This window comes from Brachyhypopomus gauderio, unplaced genomic scaffold (assembly GCF_052324685.1).
Source record: "Brachyhypopomus gauderio isolate BG-103 unplaced genomic scaffold, BGAUD_0.2 sc81, whole genome shotgun sequence".
Lineage (NCBI taxonomy): Eukaryota > Metazoa > Chordata > Actinopteri > Gymnotiformes > Hypopomidae > Brachyhypopomus > Brachyhypopomus gauderio.
The window spans coordinates 1094189-1114440 of record NW_027506902.1 but is presented as its reverse complement, the minus strand read 5'-3'; the positions used below and the strand labels follow the sequence as shown (position 1 = coordinate 1114440).

The window sequence follows — 20252 nt, the reverse complement described above, 5'->3', positions numbered from 1 at the left end:
TTGACATTGCTGGGGCAATGGATCAGGGCATGCATAGAACAACTTTAGAGTAGTGTCCTCTAAGCCAATGAGCAGTGATGTGAAAAGTGTCATATTCCTTTTCTAATGAAACTTGAACGTGAAATGTACTGGGTGGAAACTCCCAAGTGAATTGTTCACTGTGGTAAATAAAACTGAGCAATTTAAAGTGTCCTTTAAATGTCAGCATGTGGTCAGTCATTCAGTAGTTCTAGAAGTTCCAGTTTCCACTGGAAATCACCATATCAGGAAAAGTGAAAAGAGGGTCACTGTGTATCTTCCTCTTTGACTCGTAGTTTCTCCGGCAGTGCAGCCTTCTCTGACAGGGCCTACCCCATCGCTCATTGAGGATCTGGGCCAGGGAAATGAATACTGGAGCCCTACTCAGCTGTCCAAGATGACAGCTCAAACGTTCCAAGACGGTGTCTCAGTGCTGGGAGAGATACACAACTACACTGCCGAACAGCTGTCAGTGCTCAAACAGAAAGCTATAGAGGTAGACACGCATAAACTCCACAAGAACCCACACGTGTTGACATAAAACATCATAACACATTCCAGCAGTGCTCACGTTTGGTGTTTTGAGCTTGTATTGTCTAATATAAGAGTCCTATCTTTATTAAAAGATAGAAAAACAACTTTCAGCATTGATATAATTTAATAACAAACATTTTAATTAGGTGTATTCCAAATATTTATTTCAGCTCAACATGGTATTAGATAAAGTTGGTATTTGAAAATATTATATTTTTGTATTATATACATTTGTTATATATTATATTCCAACAAAATCCAGTCTTCTTTGTTCCTGTTTTGTAGGTATGGGGCGATGTGACAATGCTGAATGAAACTCAGATAGTGGAGCTGGGTTGTGTGTGTCAAGGTTTTAATGAAAGGCAACTCCAAAACCTGAGCATCACCTCTCTGGACACGCTGGAGCTTCTGTCAGCATGTCACTGGAATCAAACACAGGTAACACACATGCTATTATATGCTGACACATACACACATACATCTTCATATTAAAACAAACGGTGTTAAAACTAATGTGGGTGGTTAATGCTGTTTCTTGCAGAAAACAGCAGTCTGGAAAGGCTTTATAGACAGAACTGGACTAAAAGTGTCTAAACTTGGAGCATTTGAGATGGTTGGCCTGGGCTCCTTTATCTGTGGACTACAGCCTAACCAGACAGATCAGCTCAACACCGAGGAATTCAAGTAAGACATCTTTAAAGACATATACAGTGCCCTCCATAATTTTTGGCTCCTCTCGTTAAGAAGAGTTCTTTGGCTTCTAATAAATTCTTTTAAAGAAAGAGGGATCTTCAACCATTCCTCTTTACACAACTTCTCTAAATCATCCAGAGTCCTAGGTCTTCTCCTATGCACTCTCCTGTTCAAATATATTTATTTCCAGGAAATTGTAAATGGTGCCAACAATTGTGGAACAGGTTATTTTATGGGATATAATTATTTCTTAGTCAGGATTATTTTTCTTTATTTTGTTTTTGAAGGTTGCTTTTTACTATTTTATTTCAGAGTGAGATTATGCTTCTGTGATAAAAAAGTTTGAATTTATTGTTAAATTGTTAAGACACACACATTGTCTTATACACAAATTGCTGGTGCTATGCTTGGATATTTCAGAGAGGCGGTAGGGGACATAGGCCGTGCCCTGTGCCCGCTCAGTGCACTAGAGTGTCTGAAGATGAAAGCCATCGCTGCATTTGGGGACCCAAAAGGGTGGAGTGAAGCTGAAGTTAGCACCATGGGCAACATCATTGGTCTGTTCCAACAGCAAACTACAAGTTACAAAGTTCTAAATGATTAAATGATGCATCATATGACAATAAAGTCCCTTACAAGGGACAATCATGCAATCAGATGGTAGATGCAGTTTCCTTGTTTCTGAGTGATGATGCAAATTGCTCTGTTGTCCATAGCTGGTCTGAATGCCAGCGAACTGGCCAGTCTGAACAGCTCTGTCATGCCCTACATCCAGCAGTCCGCCATTTCCCTCATTCCTCCTGAGCGCCTACTGGTGAGTGCCACTACCACACCCCCCACCCCCCCACCCCGCGGCTTACACACTGATCATTAATCTATGTTTATCCTGTGCTCTTTGTTTTGTGATCAGGCACTGTCAGTGAGCCAGTTGAGAGCCTTGGGTCCTGACAATGCTGCAACAGTAACCGAGGCCCAGAGGGCGTTGCTGAGAGCAGAGCAAAGAAACGCTGTAGATGAGGCGGTGGGACTGGTGAGCCGCAGTGAACCCGCCTCTTCCTCCTCCACCTTAGCCAATGCGCTACCACAGAAAGCAGGTGTGTATTCTTCAACCGCAAGAATACAGTAATACACACCACAACATCTCCCATGGGCCTTGGCTTACCGATCCTCAGTTACTGAAGCTGGCTCTTGAGACATGGAACGTAACCTCTCTGGTTGGGAAGGAACCTGAGCTAGTGTGCGAAGATGAGGGATATCAACCAGATATAGTTGGGTTCACCTCAACACACAGTTTGGGTTCTGGAACTAATCCTCTCGAGAGAGGCTTGGCTTTAGTCTTTTCTGGAGTTGCCCATGGTGAAAGTCGGAGGGCAGGATCTGAACCCAAGTGGTGTACTGTTATTGGACTTCTGTGCTGGTCACAGTCTGTCCATAATGGACACCATGTTTGAGCACAGAGGTGTCCATAAGTGCACATGGCACCAAGACACCTTAGGTCAAAGTTCAATGATCGACTTTGTAATCGTTGGTCTTGCATCGGTGTGTCTTGGACACTCAGGTAAAGAGAGGAGCTGAACTGTCAACTGATCACCACCTAGTGGTGAGTTGGATCAGATGGCGGGTGAGGATGTTGGACAGACAAGGCAGACACAAACATATCATGAGGGTTTGCTGGGAATGTCTGGCAGAGGAACCTGTCAGAAAGATGTTTACTCCCATATCTGGCAGAGCTTTGACCGCATGCCAAGGGAGGCTGGAGACATTGAGTCCGAGTGGACTTTGTTCCGGACACCTCAGGTAAGGGAGGCTGTCATTCTGAAGAAAAAATCTTATTGGGCCTGGTTGGCTTGTGGGACTCTGGAGGCAGCAGACAGGTACAGGAGAGCCAAGCAGATTGGGTTTGGGACCGGAGGGTGTGCTCCAACTATCGAGTTTAGTGTACTGGGCCCACTGCTACAGACTATCCAGTTCCTGTACAAACGGAGCAGGAGCTTGGTGTGCACGGCCGGCACTAATGATGACCACACATTCTAAAAACCAAACTGCCACACAAATTTAAGCTGCTGAGCTCTCAGGCAAAGTCACTTAAATGCACTACACAGGCCATGTTTGTGACATCTTACTGTTATTCTTTATCATATTTTCTGTCTCTTTATGACCTATTTAGGGGCCCCAGAACACAGGACCTTTGGCATCATAACCCTCCTCCCACCTCTAGCACTGCTGTGGCTGAGATATATTCACTGAACAACAGTGAAATGCTTCCTGGAAATGTCTACATAGGAATTGCTCTGTACAACAGACCTCACCACTAATGCAACATTTTTTTTTCTTCATAATTTTTAGATTTAATGAATAAGGAATAATCGCTTGCAAAAATACTGTTACTGAAAGCGGTAGTACATGGGCCTATTTCAGTTAAGCTGTCACAAAACCACTATAAAAAAGTTTGCTGTGTGCTGTCGGTTCCTATTTAACCAATTAATATTATACTATATTAAACTCTATGAATGCTATATTAAATGTTCTATTCAGGGGACATAGTCCATAGTGATTACCTGATGGGTTGATAAATGGCCCAATATTCAGCATCTTTAAACATGACAATGTGTATGCTTTTACATTTCTGTATAAACAATAACATTTTAAGAGAAAGCACAATATTTATTTATATTATTCTACAATTGTGTATGAGGTACAATTGTTAGACCATCTTTAACAATTCATTTGTAAATGAATATATCTATAACTGAAACATCTTAAAAATATATTTAAAGATATGCAAATTTCAGACCTGTATCTGGAGAATGGAGATTGTGGAATACTCAAAGAAGATAAACCAGAGAAAACCTCAACGGAACAAACTCACTAATAAACCACAACAATGTTAAAAAAGCATGGTTCGAGTACATTAGAAACCTCATCAGAACAAACTCACCAATAAACAAAAATAATGTTCAGAAGCATGGTTCAAAAAGCATGGTTCAATTACCGGTACATGGGATGGTTTTGTACAATTCATACTAGTACTTTACATATACAATACAAGATAAATCTAGTTTGATAATGTTTTGAGAAACCAAGTGTAGCCAACATTTCTTCTTTACTATATTTTTGGTGAAAGAGAACAGGAAATGATTTTAAGATCTGTCTTCGGATCGTATTGGTTAAGAGAGATGCTTGAATTTTAATCAGTGTAACTGAATGCTGTCAGAATCAACCTGGATATTCCCGCCACCATCACATTAGGCAATCATATTAACAGAAGAGACGTAATGTGAGATTTGCAACAGACTATTCCCAATTTATAAATGTCAAAGAAGGAAGGTGATAATTGGTTTAGGCATCACTCAGGATGTTTTTGGAACTTTAAAAGTACATGTAAATAGTTGGAAATCAAGCTCAACCTACTCAGTTAACATTTATCAATAAAACAGGAGCATTTTAAATAAGCCTGAGATTAGAATCTGTTGCTAATTAAGTAATGGACATACTAAAAACTAAGACGGGTCAGTTTCTGCCTAAACCTTTTTCTTTAGCTGACCGCAAAAGTCCAAACATGAGCATGTTATGGAAGGCCCCAATACAGGAACCTCAGTGAAAAGAAAAAAAAATCCATCCCCCACAATATAGGAGACATTTATCATCCAGTTAAATCATGCTGCTGTTGATGCATATGATGACAGGCATATGAGAACTCGGAGACACGGTATTCAGGTTCAGACTGAGTAGGCAGGCAAGGTCCCTCTCCTCTCTTGCCTCCCCTACTCACACGAAGATTCCCTTCATGCCTTCACACATACAGCTGCATTTTAAATGGTCTTCATCTAGTCAGTATTGAATCCCACAGGAATTCCATATTCAATGGCTTTGTAGGCATTAGCGTTAGTAAATATATCAGTAATGTATATTTGAGCAATCTAACTAAAACAGAAAGGCAACCATTATATTTTAAATATTACTATGACGATTAGATATTTTATACTTGACTGATTATTGAGAACTAAAAACAGAAATCAAAATTCAAAATCCAAACTACATTCAAAATCAGAACCAAGTAAAGCATTAAAAATGAAAGGGTAATTAAAAGGCAAGGCAATCTTCATCTGCTGTTGTAACTGTCACAACAAATTTTGCTACCAGTCTGTAACAAAAAATATTACAATATAATAATTCGAATTATATTTAAAAACAAGTGGAATCTTAAACATTTAAAACCCATAATTGTTTTCCTGTGGAAGGTATGGATCTACTTTGAATGAATTAAGGCTGTGGTTGTCTCTAGATTAAATGAAATCAGAGAGGTACAATTCTCTGAATAACAGAACAAAACAAAGAAATGCTCTATTATATAGAGCTTTAAATGTTTAATTACCATACAAACTGACTGTTCTGATCAGTGCCACTATAGGTAAAAGGAACCTATACTGCGAATATGATATCAGTATCAGAATGTTTGTCTGTGGTACCAGGCAACTCTTTACAGTTGCAGAATTTCTAAATTAAGACAGATTAGCCTAGATTGACCCTCCAAGTCAGGGGTGTCAAAACATACGGGGATTCAGTTCAGCCCGTGGAATAAACCTGGATTATTAAAGAAGAATGAACTACATTTCATTTAAAATCTGCTGTTCCTATATTATCCGCTAGGGGTATATTTTAATCAATTCTATTGCTTTACCCGCTTTTTATGTTGACCCTGATAACCTCTTAAGTGAAAAGTCTTCAAGAAAAAAGAAAGTTCATGTGTTCAGAAGTGCTTCGCAGATGTGGAAAATGTCACTGTAATCAGTTTTTATGCACAAAGCACTGAAATAAATGTTTATCTGTGTAAAAGTGTTGTTGAAATTGCACATACTTTTCTTAAAAAGTTGTTCATAATATATTTAGTAAAAGGACAATTCATTTCATATAAAGTTTTTTTTATAATTTACTTCTTTGCACTAATATAAAGAAAAAAATGTGGACTTACTGTTAGTTCCATGTAATTTTGGAACGAGTTTACTGGTCTGGCCCCCTTAAGGTCCGATTAAGTATTATGCAGCCCCCAGACCAAAATGAGTTTGACACCCCTGCTGATTTTGGGTGATTTTGGGAACCATTAGTCAGGATATACAATGCTTGTCTAATGTTACAAAGGCAACTGTAAATATGAAGAGCTAAGGCTCTGTAAGTGCACTGGGGTATAGGATAAACAACAATCAGGTTGAATAACCAAGTCAATTTAGTGCCAGTCTGATCCGCCTCTAGCCTTCCCAGATCTCCTTTATCATGACTACAAGGAGCTCTGATTACAAATCTTCAAGTTACTGTGCTTGTTGCAAACCTATGCATAATGAAACAACAAGCTGCGCTGCTATTGTGAGTGTCTGTGCGAAGTGTTTAAGGCACATTAGAGCAACATTCAGTGTAAACACAAGGTCAGTAGATCTTCACATTTTGAGCAACAGCTTCATTCAATATCGTCAGGCTCACCCCACTCCCGCCCCTCTGCTCTGTCTCAGTTCAGCTTGTCCGCTTTGTAGCTGGTGAGGAAGGCCATGCCGTGAGTTCGGAAGTGGGTGTTGAGATCGGCAGCCTTGCTGAACTGACATCTACACACTTTGCAGACGAGCTTGCCTTCCCCGTCCCCGTCCTCCACCTGTGATGGGGTCCCCGGAGATGCTGCCATTGCTGTGGGGCCAGGGATCATGTTACTTTGCCTGTCATCCCCATCAGGGGTCGGTGTGGGGGGGCGCTCTGTGGCTGCGTCACGCATGCGGTGGCTGATGAAGCGATGGCGACTGAGGGAGGAGCCAGATGCAAAACACGCCCCACACTGCTGACACTGTACAGTCCTGCCCTCATCGCCACGGTGACTCTTGATATGGACTCGAAACTCCTCCTTATCTTCCGACACAAAGCCACAGGGCATGCAGCGGAAGCCCGGCCCTTCCTGCTCCTGAGTCCATCCTCCCCTGCCAGTCCGTGGTGTGAGGCCCTCAGCCAGCGAGCTGTCTTCTTCAGAGGCTGCAGTCACGGTGCTAGGGCCTCCGTCCTGCTCAGAGGAGCTGTCAGCAGTGTCAGTGGAGCGAGGGCACACCTGGCACAAGGGCCCAAAATGGCAACATAGAATGAAGGAAATGACGTACCATCAATGCTCGTCGGGTGCTTACGTGTGCATAGGCAAATATTTATGTTGCTAAATTTTGAGGACACAATGTCCTCATAGGTATAACAACAATGTTAAATAAAAACTGTTGTACATGTTAGCATTTCTGAATTCAACTTCCACATTTTCACTGCCACTCTTTGTGGTCTGTTTTTTCCTTTTGTATGGACATTCTCTAAAATGGTTGTTTAGTATGACGTCATTTTCGTGCCAAAACTAAGGTGCGCAAAAACAGGCCGAAAAACAAGCGTGCGTGTTGAAACATTTCGCGAGCGTAAATATTCAACTTGCGAGGGTAAATGTGAAAGTCACAAGCATAGAAAGTCGACTTTTGTGTGCGCGGTCAAACTGTCTTTTTTCAGGCTCAAGTGTTTTTTCCTTCTCGATTTTATGATGGCGCTCGTGCAACAAGCATGTTTGCTTCGGCTATTTTTTGTGGGAGTTTTGGCAAGGAGCATTTTTGGCACTTTGGGGGTGGGCTCATAGGAGTTTCTTTCAGTGAATGCTATTGGCTGATATGGTTTTGTGATTGACGCTACACAGTCGTCAGAAGATGGCAGAGCACGATGAACGCAGAAAGAGGAGTTATCTACCCATCAAGATTTAAAGTAGAATTTGGGTTGATCTAAAGGATATTAGATGAGGTTGATATTACGTGTTAAGTAATTTGAACATTAACCTCTTCCTGCAGATGCGCCATGAATTCGACGTCAAATCACATATTAAACATCGAAAACTTTTCAAACAAACCAGATAAACTGAAAATGTCCTATTCTATCTACATGCATTCAGCAGTGTACATGCAGCCGATTGCGAGAAATCCAGCCTGTAAGTTCTTTAAATGTCTGTTTAAAAGGCAGGTTAACAAGGTAAGATGACCATGTTGTCACGTAAAATTCATGTACTATCAAAGCATCAGTATCACACTTTAAAACAGTACAGGGAATGTTGATAAATACCTCTATTTGCTTGCTCACTTCATTGCAAAGAATTGCATAATCCTCTCCTTGGCTGAGAACAACAAACAATTCTCGACCTCTCAGCGACCTCGCAGATTTATGTTGCATTATTTGTTCTTGAATTGCAAAGCTACATCTGTCTATTCTTGAATTCCATTGTTTTTATTGGACCGGATCGAGCTGGTGGCTTTGAATGACAGCTTTTCACACCTCTGCCTGGCAAGGTGTGAATGGGGGAGGGTGTGGCCAATCAAGTAACTGCAATATATTTGGCTTTATGTGCTCGCAACTTTCACATTTTGGCTTTCATTGTACCTGTGGTGTTTTTACACTGGACTTTCCCTCTTATGTCATGTTTTCTACCCCCAACATAGTTTGCCCGATCTGCTCCAAGGCCTCCTGCTGCCCACCTGGGGCAGTATGTCTGCTGGATGATTTCCACTCACTTGTTGAAGTGCTGGCCAACAGTAGCTTATGTGTGTGTGGTGGCATTGCCTTTACCATTTGTACACACATACAGATTGACATGCTTTCCACTGAATGCGTGGTTTCTTCACTTGTTCCTGGTCTATCTGCTTGTTGGTGTTGTGGGAGAGGACATCACAACACTTTGGCCAATGTTATCATTACTGTCTGGATGCTGCCATGACTGTGACGTCCTAGAAACACCCAACCATCAGAACTTTATTTTCTCCTTTGATGGTTTCCGAACAACATCCGAACAAATGACTGGGAGCAAATCATCCTTCCACCAGTAATTTATTAAAAATATCAGATAAATAAATATTGTGTCCTTTAACATGACTCCCTCCAACTTCCCAATTCTGAAAAACTGCATGATTGGTAATGGTCTTAAATATTTGCTATCTTTGCTCTCTTACTTAGCAAGCTTTTTAATGTTTTCACTGTCCAGAATAAAATCTTTTTATTCCCTTTACTTCACTATCTGTATGTACTCTGATCGAACCCATGAACCACCTACAAAGTGGTGTTAAAATTGAAGGACAGATAGATGTTGCAAAATACAGGGCATTTATCCCAAGCATGGGATAATGGTTGAACAATAAAAAGATTAACTGCTTTACAAAGGGCAATTTTCAAACAGTTCCACAAATTCTTGATTGGATTGAGATATAAACTTTGATCTCAATCCAATCAAGAATCTTAAAAATTGTGGTCCATAAGCACTGTCCAAACAATCTGAACAACTAGGTAACAATTTACTGGAAGAATGACCAAAATATAAAATAATTCTCACAAACAAACTGTTTGTTCCAACCGGTTTTCAAGTCAAAGGGCTTAAATGCTTGCAGAAACACTAAAGGTGTGTATTTGTGCATGTTTAAAGAGACATATCATATTTTCACCAAAAGGTAGCAATCAATATTTCTGAAAGTGATTTGTGCACCAGAACATGGGATGAAGAATTATATCACTTTGCGGTTCCCAAATGAACTAGTTCATGCTTCATGATGATTTGATGGCACAGAATATTATTTTCCAAGACACTTTAAACCCCTGCATGGTGCTCCTGCATTAAATGAACACCCTGCATGGTGCTCACGCATTAAATGAACACCCTGCATGGTGCTCACGCATTAAATGAACACCCTGCATGGCGCTCCTGCATTAAATTAAAACCCTGCATGGCGCTCCACCATTAAACCCCTGCATGGCACTCCATCATTCCTCTCCTGACACACACACACTGGCCATCTGGCACTGGTCTTCCATTTTTCCTTTAATTCAACTGGTCAGTCATGTAATGACTCCTGACCTGTAACCGGTCAATCATGTAATGACTCCTGGCCTGTGATAAAAAATTTATTCAATCTAATGATGCACTGATGCTGTTCAATAGTGGGTATTTCATGCTGGTTGTTTACTGAACCTCCACAGTAGAACATTGACAGGAATGAGACTTTTTGAGGTAAGGAAGTGTGTGTTAATTGTGTGTGCGTGCATGTCTCACCTGGCTTTGAGTGCTTGCTCCTCTTTGTCCGCTATGATGAATTTGCATATGTTTCTCCAGAACCAGCTTACTGCTAAAACTCTTTTTGCCTTCAGTGCATAACCTAGACACAAGCATACATAGAAAAATCAGATATCATGACCTAAGAAACAACCCAAGTAATTAAAATGACAAAGCACCTGCTAGAATTCTGTTAGCATCACCAGACACATCATACAGGACTGCTTCAGACTGCTCATAATGGTGTAATAAACAAACAACCGAATTACCAAGTACAGGCCAACCTAAACAAGTAGTTTTTATTTCATTGAATAACTGGATCTGGATTATAAAACATTTACAGATCTTCCTATTCTGTGCCATACTATTTATGAATGTCAGACCCGTGTAAGGGTCTAAAATGTAAGACAAGCTTCTTATAAGCTTTTATAAGATAATCATTTGAAGATTTAGTTATATAAACCTGTGTTATATAAACGAAGGACCTTAACCATAATTTTCAGTTACACAGGAAAAACCACATTGGTTAAAAATAACCTTGGCAAGCGCATCAAGTAATATAGCTACTACTGCTTTTCTAGACTTCAGAAGAAGGAAGTGCCATTGAGACTTGTCTCGTTGCCCCTGCCGTCCATTTTGTTTATCAGTGCTACTAAACATGGATATCAAACTGAAACTGATGAGTGCATCATCTGCAGGAAACTGAAGGGCAGTAATACATCTTCAACCAACATATCCAGGAGGTCTGGAGTGAGCGTTTGTTTGCTCATACTCACTGACAGTAGAAAGTTGCTCTTTTGATGCCTTTGTGTTTGACCCGAATGTGTCGCCTGAGACTCGAGGAGGAAGAAAATGAACCTTCACACGCAGTGCAGGGAAACCTCTTCAGCTCCTACACAACAAAAATGATGCGATTTTAGTTCATAGCAAATATAGAAGCACATTGACAAGGACTTGCTGTTGCAGTGCATCACACCACACACAGGCCATGTTAATGCCATAGCATAGAGCTTGTCCCCAATCTCTAATCTGCAATGTCACTAAGGCTTTTTCCATTTTACGTTACATTTAAGCTGAGACATTAACGTTTGTTATCAGATGCAGAGAAACTGGTCCATGCTTTTGTCTCCTCAAGATTGGACTACTTTAAAAGTCTTTTAATTGGATTCTCTAAACAAGGGCTTCTCAACTGGTCTCAGGCCGGGACCCACATTTTCTCATGGTCATTAGGTCATGACCCACCTTATACAATACAAATGTTATAACAAATTAAAAGGAATAACAACTGTGCTTACCATGGCAACAAGAACGGTTCGCATGCTGGGCTCCAGACAAAATAAATTACTCAAGGAGCCAGTGGCTCCCAAAAGGAAAACATCAGGTGCCAATAACTTTTTATAGACACCATAATAAAATACAAATAAGCATTTCAACACTCGTATCAGGTCAGCTGTTATTTAGGATCTCTGCCGTCCAACATGCCTGCTGTCTTTCCCTTCCTTGTAACTGTGGTAAAGTTGCTTTCACGTTCGCATATTCGGAATTAGACATGTTATTTTAAAATGTACTACTGTCACTGTCTACAAATCATCTTAACATAGACGAAAATGGCGGTCGTAAAGACCCCAGAGCACTGTGCACTCTATTTTTCTGCAAAGATTTCAATAGCTTTTAAACGATTCTTCATAAAACCATAAAACAAGGTGTATTACACAAAGTGCATCCTAAATAACAACCTACAACTCAGATATGGGTATTTTTACCTTGCACCAATTTGTGGTGGTCAGGTTTTGTCAAATATTTCAATAGCTTTTAAAAAGATCCATCATAAGAGCATTAAACAAGTCTTATTACATTAAGTGCATTCTAATCAACAACCTTGCATTATGGTCTTATGATGGACCGTTTATAAACGCTATTGAGATTTTGAGACCAAAACTGGCCACTACAAATTGGTGCAAGGTAGAAATACCCATTCATGAGCTGTAGGTTTTTACTTAGGATGCACTTTGTGTAATACAACTTGTTTTGTGGACTTATAATGGATCGTTTAAAAGCTATTGAAATAATTAGGCAAAAACTGACCACCACAAAACCCATAAAAAATTATGCTGTTGTGTCACCTGTCCCCACTGGCGAGTGAAATAATTACTGGCAAATTAATATTTATCGTGATGTCTGATGGGTGCCTCTCTGTCTTTTTTCAAGATAAAAGTACAAAATCAGAAGAGTATTAATTTTTTTAAGCTGTCTGTACTAAGCTGTCTGTGACCCACCCAGAATGTGTCACGACCCACCAGTTGAGAATAACTGCTTGAAACAGTCCCTTAAAAAACTCCAACTTGTACAGACTGCTGCACCTAGAGTCCTAACTAGGGCGAGAAAATTCAATCATATTAGTCCTACTCTCTCAGCGTTGCACTGGCTTCTGGTTAAGCATCAAACAAAATTCTTCTGTTGACCTATAAGGCGTTAATTGCATGCTCATTGCATACTATAACCCATTTCACCTGCTGCACTCTCAAAATGCAGGATTTCTCTCAGTACCAAAAATTAGCAAGACTACAGCCGGAGGCAGAGCTTTCTCCTTGGTTATGGAAGTCTTCCAGCTCCAATCCAAGATTCTGGCACAGTTCCAATCTTTAAATCTAGTCTTAAGGCTCACCTATTTAATCAAGCCTTCAGTTAATATTCTACATATGAAGGTGTGGAGCTCAGGGCCCCCCAGTCATCGGGTCTCCTAGTAATCCGAGATGTTGCCTTGGGTTCACTTTAGTTGTAATAATGATTTGGGTGTAAAGCAATGGCTCAGTGAGCCCTCACGCCTGTGGTCACCTCCAGGTCCCTCCCTTTAGTTATACTGCTATAGATAAGCCTGCCAGATCCTAATCACGCTAATCACTTGCACGTGTGCTATATATGTGGATGCGTAAATTGATGTTTACGTACTTAATCTGTATTTTGCATCCTGGTTACATGCTCCTACAAAGACAATTTTCCATCAGTGGATGCTCCGATGTCGACTCCTACTTGAGGCTCAACATGCACATTGGAGGGACTGTGACTAGCTGGGCAGCCCAATGGACAACGAGTTCCCTATTGAACTCTCGGTCCTCCCAAGGTTTCTTCCTAATCCCTGCCTAGGGAGTTTTTCCTTGCCACTGTCGTCCCTGGCTTGCTCATTAGGGATCTGGACCCATTGCTCTTGTAAAGCTGCTTTGTGACAACATGTTTCAATAAATTTGACTTTGTGTCTACAGTGCCTCCACACTGATCATAGTGTATTATTAACCATAGCATGTAGTGTTTCTGACCTTCCCATGCTGGTTAGCCATGTGGCTGATGTAGCTGTCTTTGTCGGTGTAGCGTGTCCGACACTCTGCGCAGCTCCAGATCAGAACGTCGGGAACAGTGGGGTTCTTCACAGCTACTGGATTTCGCCTCTTTCCTTGTTCCACCTCCTCTTCTCTCTTCCACTCTTCCCCATCGGAGGTCTCCATCTTCACAGAGCCCCTCTGAACAGACACGTCATTCACATGAACCGTGGACTTGCTGTGAGAAGCCTGGAGGTGGAGAACAGAGGAAAACTGTAGCATATAATGGTTGCTATAATGGTTGCTTGTTTGCCCAGTTTAAATGTTGGTGTCTTCACAGCAACACACATACCCAACTTAAGTCAACTGTGTTTTTAAAATGTATTCAAATGAACATTACAGCATGCATAATATATTCACATGACTGAACCAAAAGAGAATCAGTTAATGAATACAATTAGAGCCAGACCTTTACATGTTCTAGGAGGGAACTTCTCTGTGTGAACACCTTGTTGCAGTCAGGACATTTAAACACGTGGACCTTTTGCTTCACTAAGTGAGTGTCAAAATGGACGTTGAGCAGGGGTTTCTGGGTAAAAACGGTCCGACACATCACACATTTATAGATCTCTCTACATGAAAGGGAAAGCGCGCACACACACACACACACACACACACACACACACACACAGTTAGCACAGTTTTCCCAACAGAAAACACCCACAACATCTTAAAGACAGAAAGCTGTGTCTACACTGGACACCCACTTGGACTGCTTGGCTGTGTGTGTCAGATCAGGGTGCTGCGCGGTACAGTGGGCATCAGCGCTGGAGGCAGATTTGAAGGCCATGGGGCAGGAGGGGCATTTATGGAAGATTTCACAATGAGCCGTCTGCATGTGCGTCTTCACTGCATTCAGACTATTCGCACCTCCGAACACCAACTGACAACAGGCGCACCTGCAAAGCGAGAGTGAAAATAATGACACTGAAGCAGTCAACAAAAAGGGGAAGACTAACATCTAGGGGCAGACACGAGCTTGTTTTTGCGTGCGCGAGCACATGCCTGTGTCCGAGCTGGCGTGCGTAGTGCAGGCAGGCCTGTTGCAGGTGTGCACTGAGGCCGTGTGTCTGAGAGACGAGGCCACACTCGGGGCAGACGAGAGGGGAGAGCTGCTGGTGAAGACGCCGGTGGGCTGCTGTACTACAGGGATTCCACATAGGCATCGGTGGAGAGCACTGCAAGCAGCACTGAAAGCACACACACACACACACACGCTCAGTAAACGATAACAAGTCCTCATGCCATGAGGTGCTGGTTCTGCAAAAACAGTCATGCAGCGCACACTCACTGTGTCGATGCAGGAGGGCTCGGTGTGCTGAAAGTGGGCTGCCAGCTCTTCCTTTGAGCTGAACGGACTATTACACTCTGGGCACCTGGACCATAACCAGCAGCAAAGTCATGATCAGCTACACACTGAAATTAAAACCTATCAGCAGGTACTGCGTGCTGCACCATTCCAACATTTCCTGACAGGGAAATGGAAGATTTTGAGGGAGAGTTCACTGTAGAATTCAATAAAATAGCTATACATTTTGTATACATCAGCATGTACAGATTTCAGGTCATGGCACCTAGTTATTACCGGTTATCAAGTACCCCAGGTTGGACAGAAAGTTCCTCTGTTCCGGACACAGACGTGGAAGCCAGCAGAGGCGGAGAGAGCACACCTATAAAAGACAATGTTAAAGCAACCAAGCAATTAAAGGGGTGCACACATTGAAAGGCTTCACATAATATAGAGAGACTACACATCACACATAAGAAGAAAGGTTCGTAATGATTTTTGTGTGTTACACTGCTTCGGATAGCAGTGCAATAAGTCTGTTTAGGACTCTACAGTACATTGCATTAGGGGTGTGTGTGTGAATACAATAACCCTGTCTGTATGCTCAAGTATACTCTGTGATGTTTCTTCACTTCTCTACCATATATAAACATCACAGAAGTGGGTTTACACTGTGTCATCATCATCATCATCATCATGATTATACTGCTGCAGATCACAAAATATTTCTGTGGTCATGAATTCAAGTTTGTGGTCTTGTGAATATGTAATGCGTGCTGGTCCATGGCAGCAGATTTATTGCCTCTGCAACCAAAACCAGCATAGAACATCTGGCAGTTTGACCACTGCTATGACAAACATCGAGGAACATCCAATAAGTTGCTGCCTGTGATTATGCAGGACCCACACACCAATTACAAATACATTGCTGTATAGCAAAAGACAATGAGGCATGTAGAACATTTTGCGGAATTGTTGTAGCACAGAGAATGTATTTTTGATATCACCTTTTAGCAAAAATATGTCATATGGAATTTGGTGATTTTAGCTGCAGCACGTCGCACACTGTAGCATGCACCAAGGGTATAAGCCCGGTTTAAGACACAAGTCCTTCTTAACCCACATGGATTTGCAGGAGGTAAAGAGCAGGGGTGGGTTTCCCGAAACGTTCGTAGCGCTAAGTACTTCGTAACCTCGTATGAAACGTACGAGGTTAAGAAGTACTTAGCGCTACGAACGTTTCGGGAAACCCACCCCAGATCAAATGCAATACCTCGACATTACTGAGCTGTCAAACATGTTTAAAATGGGCATCGGAGAAACAATTGGATTACCATCCCTGCAACCCACCTACAGGCACGGTGTCCGGCTGGCCGATCATCTGCTCCACGCTGACGGGTCTCATGACCAGGTGTGAGCACTGCATGACCAGGCCTTTCTCCTTGTGCTCGCGCGCGTGCAGCAGCAGGCTACACTTGTTGAAGAAGACCAGGCGCATGGCGCAGTGGCTGCACGTCACCTCGATGCGCAGGGAGCGGCGGTCGTAGTGGCGTGCCAAGCTGCGCTCCAGAGCAAAAGCGTCGCCGCACTCCAGGCAGCGGTAGCCGTTCGACGGCACGCCCAGGTTCCACTCAGGGGGCGGCAGGGTGGAGAGGTCAGGCTGGTAACTGGGCAGGGGGTTCTTGCCGTTGAGGATCTTGTTGAAGGCCTCGACAAGGCTCGACTGGCTGCGGGAGACCGCGGCTCCGGGGCCGTTCTTGACGGACGCCGGCCGAACGGAAGACCCGGCGCCGCAGACCGTCTTCTGGCCCAACACGCGAGCGGTGACGGCCGCCTTGGACTGGGAGGAAGTGGGAAGAATGGCTGCTGCTTTTGGGCCGCTGCGGGCTGGTGGGAGGGTGACTTTCTGTACCTTGCTGGCCGCAAACAGCATGGCAGCACTGGCATCCTGCAGGGTGGCCACAGGCAGCACTGGAGTCTTTGAACCCTGAGGCTGCCCTGAGACTGCAGCAGCAGCAGCAGCAGGTCTCTTGGGCCTGCTCAACACCTTACGAGCCCCCAGCTGGATCTTGACACCATCGGGGCCCTTAGTGGCCCCGCCTGCTGCTCCTTTAGGAGCCACTCTGGTCACAGTACGCGTGATGTTGCCAGTCAAGCTTTTAATCGTCTTGATTCGAACTTTAAGAGGCCTAGAAGGCACCACGGAGGAGTCTGTGCTTTTCTTAGCAGCAGGTTCTAGGTCAATCCCTGAGAATTTAGCTCCTTCCGAGTCAACTTTCACACCTTCCTTAGTTTGCTCGTCATCACTTTTCATAAGATGCCCACTCAACCCTGCATCATTCTTGCAAGGAATCTCCGTCATACTGCCCTGTCCTGGTTCTTTTTCCTCTTGCTGGGCAGTTAGACGAGAGGTGGCAGGCTGGATTGGGCTTGTGCACTTATGGGTAGAATCTGTTAAGTCTCTGTCCTGCAGGCATGCAGGTGTTTCTGGCTCTGGGCTCTCAGGAGAGTCTCGCTCATCGATAATGTGCTCAGAGCATCTCTCTGCATTGGGCGAGTTATTTTTTTCAGTCATGCAAGCAGGAGTATCGCTACTCTGTGCGAGTGCCTGATGGGGGCCAGAGGGGGTCGAAAGGTGTGGGACAGAATTGTCTTCACTAACTGGAGTTTTACTGATGGCCAAAGACCGAGTGGAGGGCGAGGTGGCTGGAAAGTCACTTGGTGAGCCATGTCTATTAGGAGACATTTGGAGGTCTGGACTCTCCTGGATCATAAGTGGAGGGCTTTCAAGGTCTGGTTCTGACTCTTCATCTTCACATAAAGGATGATGGACAGCAGAATCTGAGGTACAGTTTAAAGACTGATCTAAAAGCCTGGAGTGGATGGGAGAAGAAGGATGTTCTGCTTCATCCTCATCCACTTTGGATGGAAGAAGACTGATTACATTTGTGGAAAGAGTAGGAACAGGTAAAGGCACATGAGATGGAAAGATTGCAGAGTGACTGCAGGAACTGCCATCCTGGTTGTCTTCATCAATCTCACTGGCAGATTTAGGAGAGCAGAGAGACCACAGCTGGCCGTTGGTTTGCATTTGGGTTGGAGTAGAGTGTAAAGAGGCTTCCACAGCTCCATCCGAGACAGCCTTGAATCCATTATGGATAAGTGCATCAGATGGCATAAGGCTGTGTGCTCTAGGCAGAAGCTGTGGAGTCAGCATGGCACCACCTCCACTCCTGTCCATCTCGTCAAGAACACTGCTTACCTGCTTTACCATATCTTCATCCTCCTCCTCTTCTCCACTTATGTACGCATCAGAACAAACACTATTTTTCACTATAACACTCACAGCAGACAGGTCATGGGAAGCTGGAGGAATGCTCTCAGTGACGTCTGAAGAACTGGCAGGTCTTTGACTTGGACCTTCACTTCTCTCTTTTCCACCAGCACCAGATCCAATATGATTCCCATCAGGATCCCCAGAGCTGGACTGTATTGCCTCTTTAGCATCAATGTCTGGAATATCAAATGCTGCCAATAGGTCATCAAAATCTGGTGTTTTCATGTCTCCCATTCCTGTGACGAGATGCTTAGTTTCAATGAAACAAAATAAAAGTTATAACTTTTATAACTATATCAACTATAGTTGATTCAAAGTTCCTTTTGCTATGTGTATATTTAACCGAGCTAGCCATTTAGCTAGGCACGCTAAAACCACAACACACAAACTGCATGCAATGAAAACGAGCTATTCTTTTTGTGAGGACAAACGAAAGATCTTCATAACGTATATCTTGCATGACTATAGAAACTTGTAATTTAAATTACCTTCATCGACAGAAACAGCAAAGCAAAATAAAAATGATCTCAGGAAGTTGACACTTCCTGGGACCGAGTTCAGCTGCCCGGCTAATACGCTAACCTAGCTAGCTCGCATTACGCAAAATAACAGTCCTAAAGTCAACTTCACGAAAAATATCAAATTTGCCAATCTTATTTGGCAAAAAGCTTAAACTAACCGTATATATACACCATTTCCCTGGCAAAACTGCCACGCTAGCTATCTATATTAGAGCTGATAACACACTGACAGGTTGGTGGTAACGGACACCTGCTGCTACAATAGCTGAGGGCGGACCTGGCTGGCCAGCTAACTTTACTACGTTTATAAGCACTACATTAGTCCTCACAGTAAACGTCACCGAGATATTAACATATTTCAAATATCAGACTATGTGTTTGGGGTCGACCTGCAGTATACTGTCGCAGGGCCATTACATTAAACAGCATCACACAAAACACAGTGAGGTGGAGCAGGTCAGCCGCCCAGCGGGAGAACTAACGAGACTCCAACATCAACGAGAGAGCCAGTTTACTAGCTCTTGTTTCCGTGGATTTGGAGCGAAACTAGCTGCACTGGGGAGCTGGTTATGAACTTGCGTATCGTAGCTACGCTGCTAGTTTTGTTAGGTTCAGGATCAAATGGTCGCCACTGGTCGTAAATCTTAAATCGAGAAAGTTTGTCTCCACATTACCTGTCCGCGGTCTCCTGACTGCTCCAGGGTGGCGCATGACAACCACGTCATCGCCAGTCATCTAAATCTATATAAGCAGGATCATTCGTACTTACAATATTTTTTTGAATCCGTCCATTTGGATTAATAAAATTAATAAATTTGGCTATTTTTGAACGTTCATTGCAAGCGAAGACGAGCTTTCCTCTTATCCACCTGTTGATGCTAATACTGGGGACTGCTCACAAGCAAGTTCATCCGCATTTTGAAGTCGCTTCCCTGCTAATTGCATAGCTTTACAGCTTTTAGCCGTTTATATGGAAGTGAATCTCTAAAATAAAAAATGTAATACGCAAAATGACAATGTAATCCTAAGTTTACATTTGCATGTTCCACTCATACAAGCAACATTGAGCTCAAAATTCTAATTCAGATGCAATAATTCCATCTACCGTTGCAATTTGGTAATGTTTATTCATATTTCATTTACACATATTTTGATGCTTTATTTGTACCTTTGTTTAAATGAAAAGGTATTTCCCGATTTGAATAATCATGTTTCATGTGATCATACAAAGCTTATATCAAAATTATAATTTAAATGTTATTGCCTTAATATGAATTTACATTCCATAATACGTTCGAAATGTAATTTTCAATCTCACCACCATGCTAAAAAGTTATTAACATTCACATGTTAAATGGCAAATAGCGCTCTTCCTGTTGGCAATAATATTACGTCCACCTCAGTC

The 20252-nt window shown here is 42.6% G+C and overlaps 2 protein-coding genes across 4 annotated transcripts in view; one reads left to right on the top strand and one right to left on the bottom strand.

Annotated features, from left to right (window-relative positions):
- The window catches only part of otoa (otoancorin), an 11778-nt gene extending 9407 nt beyond the window's left edge, over positions 1 to 2371 (top strand). The window contains 6 exon segments of the mRNA XM_076991138.1: positions 327 to 514; positions 838 to 990; positions 1094 to 1236; positions 1666 to 1802; positions 1962 to 2059; positions 2156 to 2371. Coding sequence (XP_076847253.1) covers positions 327 to 514; positions 838 to 990; positions 1094 to 1236; positions 1666 to 1802; positions 1962 to 2059; positions 2156 to 2371 — 935 coding nt within the window.
- Positions 2372 to 3542: 1171 nt separating this feature from the next.
- Positions 3543 to 19670, bottom strand: znf687a (zinc finger protein 687a). Of its 3 annotated transcripts, none has more exons than XM_076991210.1 (11): positions 19522 to 19670; positions 16340 to 18562; positions 15287 to 15371; positions 14993 to 15077; positions 14707 to 14891; positions 14409 to 14600; positions 14111 to 14273; positions 13642 to 13890; positions 11104 to 11219; positions 10328 to 10430; positions 3543 to 7327 (listed from the first exon to the last, which is right to left on the bottom strand). In XM_076991210.1, the coding sequence occupies exons 1-11, from the start codon at positions 19580 to 19582 to the stop codon at positions 6746 to 6748; spliced, it is 4044 nt and encodes a 1347-aa protein (XP_076847325.1). In that variant the 5' UTR covers positions 19583 to 19670; the 3' UTR covers positions 3543 to 6745. The 3 variants fall into 3 exon arrangements, with proteins under 3 accessions (XP_076847325.1, XP_076847326.1, XP_076847327.1); XM_076991211.1 differs by lacking the exon at positions 19522 to 19670 and adding an exon at positions 18815 to 19107 and having other exon boundaries at positions 3544 to 7327; XM_076991212.1 differs by having other exon boundaries at positions 7153 to 7295.
- Between the last annotated feature and the right edge of the window lie 582 nt (positions 19671 to 20252).